This window comes from Natrix helvetica (genome assembly GCF_964273705.1).
Source record: "Natrix helvetica genome assembly, chromosome: 4".
Lineage (NCBI taxonomy): Eukaryota > Metazoa > Chordata > Lepidosauria > Squamata > Natricidae > Natrix > Natrix helvetica.
Window position 1 is genome coordinate 107777355 of NC_138550.1, and position 14743 is coordinate 107792097.

Here is a 14743-nt window from a genome sequence, read left to right on the forward strand (position 1 = left end):
CTTATGAACACCAAGGCAAGGCAACTCCTCGCAGCGTGACAGCGCACTCAACAAGGAGCGCCGCAGCTTCAGCGGCTTGGGCGACCCAGGCCTCCATCCATGATATCTGCAGAGCGGCTACGTGGGCTTCTCCTACAGCATTTATCAAAAACTATAAAATAGACACCTTTGCCTCGGCAGAAGCCTCTTTGGGACGAAGGGTTTTACAGAAGGTTGTTGAGGCTTCAGACTCTTTAGAATCTACCCGCCCTGGGACACAATAGCTTAGGTATGTCCCATGCTTGGACTGTCCAAGCAGCGCACAGGAGAAAGACCGTTGTCTTACCTGAACGGTCGTTCTCTGGGCGCTGCGGGACAGTCCAACCCCACCCAGGGTTTGTGATGAAGACTATGACATTGAGGATCTACAGTCAACAGGTCTACGTTCAAGGTCTTCGTTTTTAAAACTGAATTGCAGAGGCAAAGGGAGGCGTGGTCAACAATAAAAAACTCACTCAGTCCTAGGGCAGTTAGACTGTGTTAACCCATGCTTGGACTGTCCCGCAGCGCCCAGAGAACGACCGTTCAGGTAAGACAACGGTCTGTTTCTGTAAAAAATGTGTACCTGGAAAGAAGTTTGCTCATTTGCTAGAAAAAGTGCTTTCTTTCTATTCATAGTTACCATGGAAGAACAGAGCTGAAAGAATGAAAGAATACAGCCCTGCCTTTGAATAAACACAAAAAATGGAAGCATGGGTATTCCAGCAATAAAATCAAACAACCTGGAATCCTGAAGGCAGTGCAAAATTCAATTGAATATAAGGGTTGTGCAAAACTTTTGAAATGGGGTGGTGGGGTGATATGCAAAGAACTTATTTTTAAATTGTTAAAACAGATGCAGGGGTGTTGCAAAGTCATATGGCTACTTTGGAAGCTGCTCCCTGATATTGTTGAATTATTTTGCTATGCTGGGCAGAAAATGTTGCAAAACCTCTCCTTAAAAGGTTTTGCACAGTTCTACCAAGGATTTGGTAATAGTAAAGTCTCCAAGTTCTCTACAAATCCCTTTGACAAGCCCATGTTGTTTTCTTGACAGCAAATAAGGTCGCCCTTTATTCTTTCCTTCTTCTGAGGGATGTTTTCAAGTCCTTAAAGCAGGGGTGTCCAAACTTGGGAACTTTAGGACTTGTGGACTTCAACTCCCAGAATTCTCCAGCCAGCTGGCTGGGGAATTCTGGGAGTTGAAGTCCACAAGTCTTAAAGTTCCCAAGTTTGGACACCCCTGCCTTAAAGTCTGTAGAGATTCTTGTCATCCAGGTCATGGTTGTCCCAAATGTGCTCCCAAAAGCACCTTTAGGACTTCAAGCCCTTAATTTATCCAAATATCCTGATGTAACCTGGAAATCTCCTGTCCAACTAATAACCAGGCTCAATGGTTAAACCTTAGAGGCAAGGCAAGATTGATCATAGGTTCCTATTCTCTCCCCCCTCCCCTTTTCTTCCTAGCATCTTCCTGCAAGTGCAGGGTCCGCTTCTCCACCTCCTCTCCTGGATCAATCCAGCATTCGTCTATTGGTTGCAACAGGAATTGACCAACCAGCTCTTCACCAAAGCCTGGTATTGTGGGCTGAGACAGTGATTGTCCCAAAGTCCACCCACTTGGCTTTTAAAATTTTTATTAAAACAGTTTAATTTCATCTCGTACCTTCAGATGTGTGGCTCGTTTGAAAGCTTTATTGCAAATATGACAGATGTGGATCCTTTCTTTTCCATGAACTTCCTTACTGTGCTGCATTAGCACGGTGACTGACGAAAATGTTTGACTACACTCAAAACAATGGTGCACGCGGGCCTCTTTTTCAACTTGAATACTTTTTGACAGAGGTGGGGAAACCTCACTCACCTGTAACAGGGACACAAAATACATAAGACAAATAATTATGGCAAATACAACCCTCAAAACGTTTGTGAAAATATTGAATTGCCTTTTCAGATGGGACACAATTACATCTGAAGAGCATAGTTTTATTATACAGCTTTGACACACATATTACCCCAACTCTTCCATGTAATAAGTGATTAATAATCTTGTTAGCAACTTCCTGCAAGATGCGTGTATACATATGTGGATACAGACCACACATCACACCCACAGGTGATCTGGTAAAAGAATAAGAGGGTGTTCAATATTACTTCAACCCAACTTAGGGATACCAATTTCCCCATGAATTTGTTTCAATATGTAACAAGAGATTATTTTGCTGTCATATTACCCCTCTCACATGGACTAGGAAGGTGGGATCAGTTTGTCAACCATAACAGGCCACTGCCTCTTCATCTGTATAAACTTTTTTCTAGGGTGCTTTTTCTAGTTTCCCAATCAAGCCTACACTTCTGATATTATTATTATTATAAAATTATATTATTATATTATATGGAGTGGAGCTTTGTGCGCGAGCACAAGTGGCCTCCACTCACGCGAGTGGAGCTTTGCCCACACTCGGACAGTCCGGTTTTGAACAGACCTGGGTCCAGGGGTTGGGGACCCCTGCTCTCAGCAGTTTTCAATGTCGGAATTATTTGCATAATGCCCCCCAACAATCTGGATTGTCATTTTATTGACTTTGGAAGGATGGAAGGCTGAGTCAACCGTGAGCCTCGTCAGGATCAAATTCCAGGCTGTGGGCAGAATTAGCCTGCAATACTGCACTTTAACCACTGTGCCACCAGGGCTCCTCATAGTCCAACATTCATGTATATGTCATTTAATTTCCTCTTTTCCTTTTGAGGAAAGGAGATGTCAGCCTTACGGGATAGACCAGACAGGAAACACAGCTGGATAAGCTAATTCTACTTTATGGTAAAGCTATATTAATCAAATCTTCTAAGTCTGAAAGTAAAATCTCCTGCCATCTCCTTTACAGCCCAAGAAACTAGGGACGATTCCTTCTGAGTCTTTTGCTCCACTCACTATCTAGCTGTGGACTATGCCCTCTCTTATCTGACCATTCCCTAGGTGGCCTCTTTTCATCCATCTCCCAAAATCTTTCCCACATATCATTACAGGAGCTTAGAAACGTCTATTCCTAATACGCAATAAGTCTTATGATAATGTCTATTTAAATCCCACAGACTTGGTTTTGTTTCAAACTGTGCTTGCTGACTTGTGGTACAATAATAAACCAAGGATGCAAGATTTCTACCTCAGCCAACTTGTTGGATGGATCAAAAAGAATACATAGACCCAAAGTTAAAATCATAGTTGTGCTTACAACTATAAAGAGGCACACAGGAACAATTCTGCTTACATTAAGCTATTATTTCTGGGCAATGTGTTTCTATATGCAGAATTCTGTTATCTGTTATATGGACTTGGATAGTTTGAGTTGCTGCAGATGACTTAGCCATGACCCAAGTTACCAAGTAAATCCCATAGTCAGCACTGTAGTGATTATGACCACAATTTGGGTAAGTATCATGAACATTGAAACCTGTAGTCTTTTCTAATTCCTCAAAATAAGATTTCCTATAATTGACAACTTCATGTGCCATTCTGTTAAATGGCTGGGGTGAGGGCAAGGAAAAGGAAGGGAAAACATGCTAGAGGTAAATTTGATGAGATTACTATGAAAATACATGATACAAAGCCATAGCTTAGTATCAGTTTGCCTACATGTTCTGAAGGCATTGGGGATCTGAAAGCTAGGAGAGTCTACCTACTCAAATAATTTAAAACTGAACCTGCCCTACTAGTCATTTGAGAAAACAAACAATACCCACCTGCTACTAGTCAGGAATCAGCCTATCACCCTGTCCACAATTGATTAAAAAGACTAAAAGTTAAAAAGACAAATGCTTTCCAGATGTAAGTAAACCTTTGAATGCAGAAATGTTCTTACCTGATTAATTTTCCTAAGATTTATGTCTCCATCAATCCATCTTTCTGAGTACTCCCACTCTGTGAGCAAAACCAGAGGCAATTCAAGCACTGTGGCTGAAAGCTCTAGGCTTAAGCCCTATCAGCAACAGATGTTTACTAGAGTAGCATTTCCTTAGCCTTTGACATAGTTTACATATAGAATGATAACATACATGTACTCTCTCTTTCTCTCTCTCGGTGTATGTGCCTGTCTGTATGTCTTAATACTACATAAATGTTTACTGTGGTATTCTTCAAGTAGCACATAAAAAAACACATCTAGACATCAGTTGCTTGAGTTAAGATTGAAAGAGACATTACCCATGAACAAAAAAAAATCATCAGGTAAGACTTTCCATTCTTTGTCATAATTAGTTACTGTTGAAGCAGTAAAAAGCAATTCTATGGAAGGCAGCAAAGAGGAAGCTTTGTGGTGGACAATGAAAATGAAGAGGGAAAGCAGACAGGTGAGGCAACTATCTGCAACTTAGGTTTACAGAAAGACATGCAAGGAAAGACATGAAAGACATAAAAACTAGAGTGGTCAGAGAAATTAATCACAAACCAAATAGGATTAGTTGAGAATAAGAATGAAGGAAGGAGAGAAAAATTAAGAATGGTGTTTTCAGGAAAGAGAATAGATAGTTCAAGAGTATCTCCTTACATGTGATCTTCAGAAACAGATGTCATGAATAGTAAGAAACAATCAACAAATATGTAGAGCATAGAGATACCCAAATTCTACATTAAAGCATATTAGCTGAAAGAAATCAGCTATAGTGGCAAAGGGGCTGATACTGATATTGAAAGAAAAAAAAAGCAGAACTTGCTGAAAAGTTACATGAATTGATAGTACCACTCTTTACTGCAGAGTTAGTCATATTTAAGCCATTTTTCCTGCACAGTACATCTGGAAAACGATGTCAAATAGCAATAATAAATTACATATTTGAATATAATATTCTCCTTAAAAGGATGTGAAGGCAATCAACAGAGATATGGGAAATTTTAGTACAGCAAAGTCATAAATATTAAATTGCAAAAATATGAACTGACTTTTAACACTTTATTCTCTCCTTTAAAGCCTCAATGCAAAAATCATCCAAAGAAAGTACTGGTGTATTATGTTCAAAATATCAAAAGTAGTTATATCTCAAATCATGTATTACTTTGCGTCTTGTACACATTGCTAAATCTTGCTTGCCAGGATTTTAGGTTAACTAGGTGGGCAAGCAGGCCTTCCTAAAGAATTCTGCACTCATCAGACAGCCCATTATAAAGGGATACTTTAAATTATTTCAAATGCAATGTTAGCACACTAATAGGGCATCTGTCAAGGGTAGCAATGCATATGCCAGAACGGAAAAAAACAGAGAGGTTGTACATTCTCTTGCTTTATAGATATCACATTTAAATTCACTTAATGAAAAAAAGCAAAATGTATGTAGGATCTATCAATCCAACAACTAAACGGAGCCTCCTTGCTCAAAGATTCTTCAGAAGCTGGACACAAACAACATGGAAATGGTTATCATCACCATTGCTCAATCAGGGAATCTTATAGGATGCTGTTAAATCTATCTAATTCACAGCCAACAATCATTAACACTAATGATCATAATTAATTTGAAAAACTATCCTTAAAAAATCCAAAAAAGCAGAATAATAATAATAATAGTAGGTTTCAGATAAGTGATGTAAGAGAAAATCAGAAGAACTAAACAATGATGAGGTGCTGATGAGATGCAACCAGAGCGTAGAAGAAGATAAAATAAATATTAAGAATAAAACAATCACATGAGAGAATCAAATTTTGACTTTCAAATTTTTTAAAAAAAAGTTGCATCTGACACCAATAAAGTATATCTGTGCAAAAATATGCTATATCAAATTCACTAGGACAGCTGTGAACAAAAATATCATCAGCCTAAGGCAATAGTTCCATATACGAGTTTCTTCAAACAAATTACTTAAGATATCTTGGACTTCCAAGTTTCAGAATCCATTAATTAGAGGCCACACTGACAGGGGGATTATGGCAATTGGCAATATCTAATATATTGGGAGAGTACCTTGCTAGAGAACATTGCAATAGACACTATCTGGAGTAATTCCTATGAATAACAGGCTCTCGATATAAAGGACTGCATTCAGGTCTCATTTATAAAAATGACAAATACTACATTTAATATAGTGCCATCTCAAATTCTCCTTGGAAGAGCAAACTTCTGTCAAATTAAAGTTTTCATAGATGCTATCCCTAATGAAATAAATGAGTAAGATAAATGACAACCTCAGATACAGGACACAAAACGACTGCATTATCATTCAAGGAAGGTTAATGAAGACCACTTACCTGATAAGTTAATTCATCATGGTTTGCAGGTACCGAATGTGGAGCGTGGCTGACCAGGATGACCTGCTGTGAGCTTGAATTGGTCTGGCCAGAAAGGGTAGAATCTGTGAGTAAAGCAGGGAACTGCTGACCCTGGCAAAGAAATTTCCAAATGTTTAGAAAAATGTGCAACTAAGTCACATCATCAAAATCTGAGCCAATTAACATATTTATTATTTAAACTTTTCACGCATAGGTAACTAAAAGTAGGTAAGCTTATATGTTACATAATCTGAGATCTTAGGCTAAATAAAAAGTTTAAGCTATTATTTTATTAATAACCCCAAAATATTTAATTTGTCTAATGTTAAGAGTTACCCTAAAAGCAGTAATATGTAATGTGAAATTAATTTACTGATAGTCTATGGACTACATATCCTGTGATCACATTAATGAAAGTTTTGAGTAAAATCTGAAATCTGTCCAACAAATCACACTTACGACACCATCAATTGTTTAGCATGCAGTACTAACAAAATTCAAGAGGATTTGTCACTCGTTAATTGTTAAAAAAAACTAAACATAGGGGAGAAAACTAAAGTTGAGAAGGCTATGTAAAAGACTAACAAACATTTATTTCAGTGTTACATACTTCGATTTGGGTACTAAGAGGAAAGCAATGAAGATGCAGCATTATATAACACATTCTGATAAACGATTGGGGAAAAAATATTCATAGAACTCTAGATTACTATCTACAAACTCTCTCTATGAACTCCCACCCACCTAGGATCATCTAGGCTGCTACCACCCTTTGGACCATCTCTCCACCACCCAGACCACCACTTGGACGTTTGATTACTCTTTCCCCCCCCCTTTTTTTTTTGACTGACCACTCATCATCCACAGCACCTTGACCCCATCGTGTTTTTAAGATCTTTTAAGATTATTTATTCGAGGCTAGACCTGCTCCGCCTGCAGGAGTCCCCCCTCTCGCAGGCATGGCCCTTGTCGCTTGTAAGGGCCCGCCTTGATGACGGGTTTATAGACCCCGAGAGGTGGAAGAAACGGAAGCTTAGGGGGTTTTTAAATAAATGTTTTTTATCCTTTTTAGGGGGTTCAAGGGAGGGTTTTAGGGTGGGGGGGAATCTGTCCAGGAGGGGGGCCAGTGCCAGGCAAACAGGTGAGTCTAGGAGGGAAGTGAGTGTGGTGGAGGGGGGTAGGGGAAAGAACTTTCCAATAGAGGGTTGTCTTATTACATCGGTCGCGGGGAGGAGGGGATGCGAGGACAGGAGAAGACCACAATGTCAGTTGGGAGACCGTGGTTGTTGGTTACACCCGGTCGTTTGTACCAACCCCCGCAATCTAGGTGGTCAGGAACTACAGAGCCAGGGCCTGAGGCTGATGCTCTGCAATGCAAGGTCCGTGACCAACAAGGCCCCCCTCATTAATGAGCTGATCTCAGAGGGGGAGCTGGACCTTGCAGGGATAACGGAGACCTGGTTGGGCCACGAGGGTGGTTTACCCCTCGTGGAAATGTGCCTACCGGGTTTCCGTGCATTCCATCAGCCTCGGGCCCTGGGTAAGGGTGGTGGGGTGGCGGTAGTTATACGGGAATGTCTAGAGCCGAGGGAGTTCACTGTACCTCAGATACCCGGATGCGAGTCCCTTGGTGTGAAATGGGGCCCAGGGAGGCAGTGGGGCTTGCTGATTGTATACTTGGCTCCTCGCTATGCGTCAGCAGCCCTGCCTGAGCTCCTTGAGCTGATCTCAGAGACGGCAGTTGAGACCCCCAAGCTTGTGGTTATGGGGGATTTCAACTTGCCGTCGACGGGGGAAGCATCCGAGGTAGCTCGGGAGTTCATGGCTTCCATGACAGCCATGGACCTGACCCAGTTAATTCAGGACCCCACACACGAAGGTGGCCACATTCTGGACCTTGTTTTCGTATCTGAACAGTGGACGAGTGATCTGGGAAGAGGGGATGTAACCATTACCCCCCTGTCATGGTCAGATCACTCATGTCTCCGGCTGGACTTCCCTGGCGCTACCCCCCACCGCGAGGAGGCGGAACCAAACTGTCCAAGTTGGTACCGCCCCAGGCCCCTGATGGAACCGGATAGGTTCCAGACGGAGCTTGGGCCATTCCCTGTAGCCCTGACCCGCTCTCGCTCCGAGAACCTAGTGGCCGCCTGGAATAGGGCGGCCACTGGGGCCCTGGACCGAGTTGCGCCTTTGCGGCCTCTCCTACGGCGACGACCTACCCGGGCTCCTTGGTTTACCGAGGACGTGAGGGTGATGAAGCGCCATAGGAGACGCCTAGAGGGCAGGTGGAGGTCCTCACGCTCCGAATCTGACCGAACACAGGTAAGAGCCTATTCACGGACTTACCTTGTGGCATTAAGAGTGGCCAAACGCAGACATTACGCCACTCTTATTGCGTCCGCCGATAACCGCCCTGCCGCCCTGTTTCAGGTGACCCGCTCTCTCTTATCACAGAGGACGCGGGAAGCCCCTCTACAGGGCAGAGCAGAGGAGTTTGGGGAATATCTGCAGGACAAAATCGCTCAGATCCGGAGCGGATGGGCCCCCTTCAGTGGACCAGAGGAGCCGCCAACAGTGAGTCTTGTGAGACCATTCTGGGAGGAGTTTGATTCTGTTGCCCCCGAGAATTTGGATAGGTTGCGTGGATGGCTGCGACCGACCACATGTTTAATGGACCCGTGTCCCTCCTGGTTGGTACTGGCATCCTGGGAAGTGACACGAGGCTGGCTACTGGGCTTGGTGAACGCCTCTTTGAGCGAGGGGTCCTTGCCTGCCGCCTTGAAAGAGGCGGTGGTGAGGCCCTTACTCAAGAGGCCTTTCCTTGACCCGATGGAGCTAGCTAATTATCATCCAGTCTCCAACCTTCCCTTTTTGGCGAAGGTTGTAGAGAATGTGGTGGCACAGCAGTTTCCACGCCACCTTGAGGAATCCGAATATCTAGACCCACGCCAGTCCGGCTTCCGGCCCGGACACAGCACAGAGACGGCCTTGGTCGCGTTGGTCGATGATCTCTGGAGGGCCAGAGATAGGGGTTGTTCCTCTATCCTGGTCCTATTAGATCTCTCGGCGGCTTTTGATACCATCGACCATGGTATCCTATTGCGCCGGCTGGGGGGGATGGGAGTTGGAGGCACCGTTCTGCGGTGGTTCGGCTCCTACCTCTCTGACCGGACGCAATGTGTGTTGGCAGGGGGGCAGAGGTCGACCCTGAGGTCACTCACTTGTGGGGTGCCTCAGGGGTCGGTCCTCTCGCCCCTTCTGTTCAATGCATATGTGAAGCCGCTGGGGGAGATCATCCGTGGTTTTGGGGTGGAGTATCATCTGTACGCTGATGATACGCAGCTGTACATTTCCACCCCAGACCACCCCAACGAGGCTGTCGAGGTGATGACCCGGTGTTTGGAAGCCGTCGGGGTCTGGATGGGGGACAACAGACTCAAGCTCAACCCCTCCAAGACTGAGTGGCTGTGGCTACCGGCACCCCGGTTCAGTCAGTTGATTCCATCACTGAACATAGGGGGCGAGCAATTGCCCCCGTGGAACGGGCACGCAATTTGGGCGTCCTCCTAGATGCCCGGCTGTCAATGGATGACCATGTGGCAGCCGTGGCAAGGGGGGCGTTCCACCAGGTTCCCCTGGTGCGCCAATTGCGCCCCCTACTGGACCGGGATGCCCTACGCACGGTCACTCATGCACTGGTGACGTCTCGGCTGGACTACTGCAATGCCCTCTACATGGGGCTTCCCTTGGGACGTGCTCGAAGACTGCAGCTAGTCCAGAACGCAGCCGCGCGGGCTATTATGGGGAGTACTAGGTACTCCCATGTAACACCGCTCCTGCGCGAGCTGCACTGGCTACCTGTGGTCTTTCGAGTGCGTTTCAAGGTGTTGATTACTATCTTTAAAGCGCTCCATGGCTCAGGACCTAGGTACTTGCGGGATCGCATCCTACCACACACTTCCCTGCGACCGATTCGCTCTCACAGGGAAGGACTCCTCCGGGTGCCGTCCACTAAGCAATGCCAACGGGCGGCGCCTAGGAGTAGAGCCTTCTCTGTGATGGGCCCAACCCTCTGGAATGACCTCCCCCCCGATATCAGAACCACCACCGACTTCCGCTCCTTTCGACAAAAACTGAAGACTCACCTGTTCCGTTTAGCCGGCCTGGCCCATTTATAGTTTTATTCTACCTCCTGGCAGATATTTTAATCGGGTATTTTTAGGGTATTTAAATATTGCTTTTAACTACTTTACTTCAGATATGTACAGTTTCTTATTGCCTCCTCTTTGTGTTTGTATTTATTTATTGATGTGTTTTTATTTGACTGTACACCGCCCCGAATCCCTTTGGGGAGAGGGGGCGGTATAAAAATCTAAATAAAAGTAAAGTAATAGTTCACAAGGCCATTGTATGAAAACCCCAAGGCTTACTCTATGATTAACCCCTTAATCCTTGAGGGATTAACTGTGATTTTTGCAGTTAATTGATTTGGGGTGAGATGTATATCCTTGGTGCATGTTTCTGTATTACTCACTTCATTTCTTTCTCTGATCTGTCTGTCACTTAAAAAGTATGCTCGTCGCACAGTCAGCCAGATGTTCAGACTGGATTGGGCATTTTTTATCAATTTATCAGGACCCTAAAGGCTTGGGATAGGTAAATGTAAATGTGTTAAAGGCATTGTCCCAGATGTAAGCCGTTCAGAGTAAAGCTGCCTTTTGCAACTAACTGATGGTGATTTTGTCAATGCCAGCGATGTTCAAGTGATGCACCAGTTGTTTTGGGACTGTACCCAAAGTTCCTATTAGTATTGGTACTACCTTTGCTTTCTTTTATTTCTATTTGCAGGTCTTTGTATATTGTTACCTTCTCTGGTTCTTTCTCTTCTATTCTGCTGTTTCCAGGTACTGCCATGTCCACTATGCAGATTTTTTTGTCTTTTTTTAAATAATTGCTCAGTCTGGGGTTTTACATGGCAGGTACCTGTCAAGTTTTAATTCTAAAGTCCCAGAGCACTTTAGATTCTTCTTATAATAATTATTAGACTTGTTTACTGCCCATCATCCCTATATACTACACTTTGTTTTAAAACCATACGACCAAAAAAAGCACCAATTTGTATTATCCATATTCATATTTAAATGTAGAAGCTTGTTAAGGAAGGATATAGAGTATAACTCTATATCCGTCCTTAAGAAACTTCTACATTTAAAATATCTCCCACAGATGTAACTTTCTTCTGTATTTTCTTCTTACTGCAAGGGATGGTTTATATTTAATCTATGGATGGTTACACGTAGATAAATTAATGGGAAAATTAAGAGAAAACAAAAGTCCTTTGTAATTGATGAGAGCTAACGGTCAGCTGGATTTGAACTATTGTTCTGCAAACAAGTTACAAAAGAATTTCTAGTCCCACTGATTCAATTCTTCCTAAGGAGAAAAGAAGGGAGCTATATTTGTTAATCTGTGCTTCCCCCTGCAGTTCTCATGTCATCTTTAGAATTCCATATTATCTGGAGAAAGTTTTAGGAAGCAAAGGGAATAGCAAAAAAAAAAAAAAGGGGGGGGGGCTTTGCATCCAAGCAACAGAAGTTTGGATGCAAAGCCTGAATATGTCATCTTACCTGTAGGAAATATAAGCAAAAATTCAATTACGTAGTGACCCTGAAATATGCAGCACCAGATATATCATAAAGTTGAAACCATACAAAGAGTGCGGTATACAGCACAATTTTAAAAATATGTTCAATATTCATTGCTATACAAGCAGGATTAACCTACGATTATCTTAATATTTTTTTCCAAGTTTAATGAATTTAGCAAATGTTAAGAACAGGGTAGAGCAGATCAGAGAAATGACACAAACCTGTGAAGTGATATTAAGTGTCACTGCATCAAGACCAGCAGATAACATACTCTGAGTATCAGCCAGGGTCAACGTGACACTACCATCTCCTCCCACACCTGGGGATGACATTACTAGGTTCTGAGCTGGCTGAGACAAGGGTGGTGTCGTTGGAAGGTTTCCGCTTGAAGTGTTAAGTTCTACAAAAAGTATACCACAAGAATTCAAAATCAGAATCACAATTCATCATTGGGGATGTACTGTACAACATTCCAAGAGTCTTCATTATTTAGCCATTTTGTAACCCATACAAAATTTAAATTCCAGCTACAACTGTAAATACCTTACTCCCAAATAGTTCTGTGCTACTCACCTCTTGGGGAGAAAAGTGCATTCCTAACCATTAAAATAAACACTCATTAACGTCTACTTGCCCTTATGATTCTGCATGCAACGAACAAATTCAACAGAATAGGCCAGGATCACAGAGATTTTAACAAGAGCTTAAATAACATTAACTTCTAGATTGTGTAATATCTTGGCACTACTTCTCCTGATCTAATATGCTTAACATGTGTTCGATTTAGAATGTCAGAATTAGAAAGGTTGTACTAGTGTAATTTGTAATGAGAAAGTCAGCATGTTTCGTGGAAGACCATGTTTCATTCCCTCAGTAGAGGGTTTGAAAATGACAGTGAAGAAAATATATCGCAACCATTACCAAAATATCAATTTTGTCTGAAAAGACAGAAGAAAGTGAGGAAATATCAAGTCTGGTTCACCATGATTATCTTGGGTATAAGAGAGAGGGAAAAATAAACTGTCAGGTTTCCAAGATTCAGTTATTATAGCTTATACAGGTAGTTCTTGACTTACAACAATTCATTTAGTGACTGTTCAAAGTTACAACGGCACTGAAAAAAGTGACACGATAGTTTTCACACTTACAACCATTGCAGCATCCCCAAGGTCACATAATCAAAATTCGGATGCTTGGCAACTGATTCATATTTATGACGATTGCAGTGTCTGGAGGTCATGTGATTAGCCTTTGTGACCTTCTGACAAGCAAAGCCAATGGGGAAGCCAGATTCACTTAACAACGTTACTAACTTAACAACTGCAATGATTCACTTAAACAACTGTGGCAAGAAAGATCGTACAATGGGGCAAAACTCACTTAAATGTTTTGCTTAGCAACATAAACTCTGGCCTCAACTGTGATCGTAAGCCGAGGACTACCTGTACCACAACCTAGTTTCTTGGATATTTGCCTCCTAAACTGGTCTACCTCAAAAAGGGACCATATTTTAGCTCAAACTATCTCAAGAAGATTGCTGTGAGGAAAAACAAGGGTATTGCCTTGAATGCCTGAATTAAAGCTAGCAAGCAAACAAGCACAAAGTGCCCTGAAATTTAGGTTAAGGTGAACAGGAATTTAGATGACAAGGATGTTCAAATATTCAAATGTTTACTTCGGTGTGATGAGAATCTGTGCAAACTATCATTCTGAAGACACAACGCAAAACAACATACCTTCCCCACCACAGTGAAATGGGATGCTTTTCATGACTGCAAGCTTTTCCTTGGCAGTTCTAGCATTGGAAATGACTTCTGCGGTTGCATATTTTTGGACTGAAATTAAGCCCCATGGGAAGGTAAATTGTGCCATCTTTGCACCTTAACAAGGTAAATCATATTCTCTCCATGACCCTATTTCTTCAACCGTGGCTATCTCACATACTTTCTACTAAAGATAACCATGCGGTCAATGTGGATAAAAATCAATGTTGTTTTTTTAAAGAAAAACTGATTTTTTAAATTTACATCAGATTTTAAAAAATTTAAATCAGATTTTTTTAAAAAATTAAATCAGATTTTTTAATTTAAATCAGATTTTTTATTTTTATCAAATTTATTTTAATAAAATGCTTTTGGAGTAAAAATATATCTAAATATAGTTTTCTATTTAAGATACATAAATAATTTAGTTTCTTCAGCATGAAATGGAGATTAGTTAAGTAGCATGAGGCTATATATTCTGCAACATTGGGACTGTCAGTAAGTCAACAGCAGAGAAGTAGCAGAAATGACAGTTGCTCTTTAAAAATTCTGATTTAAATCGAGTTGATTTAAATCAAGTCTTTTTACCAGTGATTTAAATCATGATTTAAATTGACTTGATTTAAATCAAATCCACCCTGCATGTGGTTCAAACTAATAATTTATAACATGTTTTCAAATGTAAATTCCATCGAGATCACTGTAAAATAGTGCTAAGTAACTGTGCAAACTAGCAAATTTGAGGAAAATAAATGAAAATTTACCTGAAGAACTATTCAGTGTTGGGTTCTGTGACAATAACTGATCATTATTTATAGTTAGTGTAGTAGCAGGTGATTGATTAGTGATATTAGGTGTTGCCAATCGTAGGTTTCCATTCAGTTCATTGTTGCCAGAGGAAATGTGTTGAATAAGGTCTTGGCCTAAATGGAAAATGGAATTGTTTAGCCACTTCAGATCTAAGTTCCCCTTTCCTTTTACAGTTACAAAGCCCTCAGCAATTAGTGCCATCATGAAACTTTATATATTTTAATATTCTTTATAATGAACCATT

At 41.8% G+C, this 14743-nt stretch overlaps 1 protein-coding gene across 5 annotated transcripts in view; it reads right to left on the bottom strand.

The window, feature by feature from the left end:
• The window catches only part of ZNF236 (zinc finger protein 236), a 66482-nt gene that overhangs the window by 12212 nt on the left and 39527 nt on the right, over positions 1-14743 (bottom strand). For 4 of the 5 annotated variants that reach the window (XM_081950125.1, XM_081950124.1, XM_081950126.1 and 1 more), the window contains 4 exons: positions 14454-14612; positions 12148-12326; positions 6255-6386; positions 1685-1882 (listed from right to left, as the gene is read on the bottom strand). In XM_081950125.1, the coding sequence (XP_081806251.1) occupies positions 1685-1882; positions 6255-6386; positions 12148-12326; positions 14454-14612 (668 nt within the window). Of the gene's footprint in view, positions 1-1684; positions 1883-3878; positions 3938-6254; positions 6387-12147; positions 12327-14453; positions 14613-14743 lie in introns of those variants that run through there. The other variant, XM_081950127.1, reaches the window with a different exon arrangement.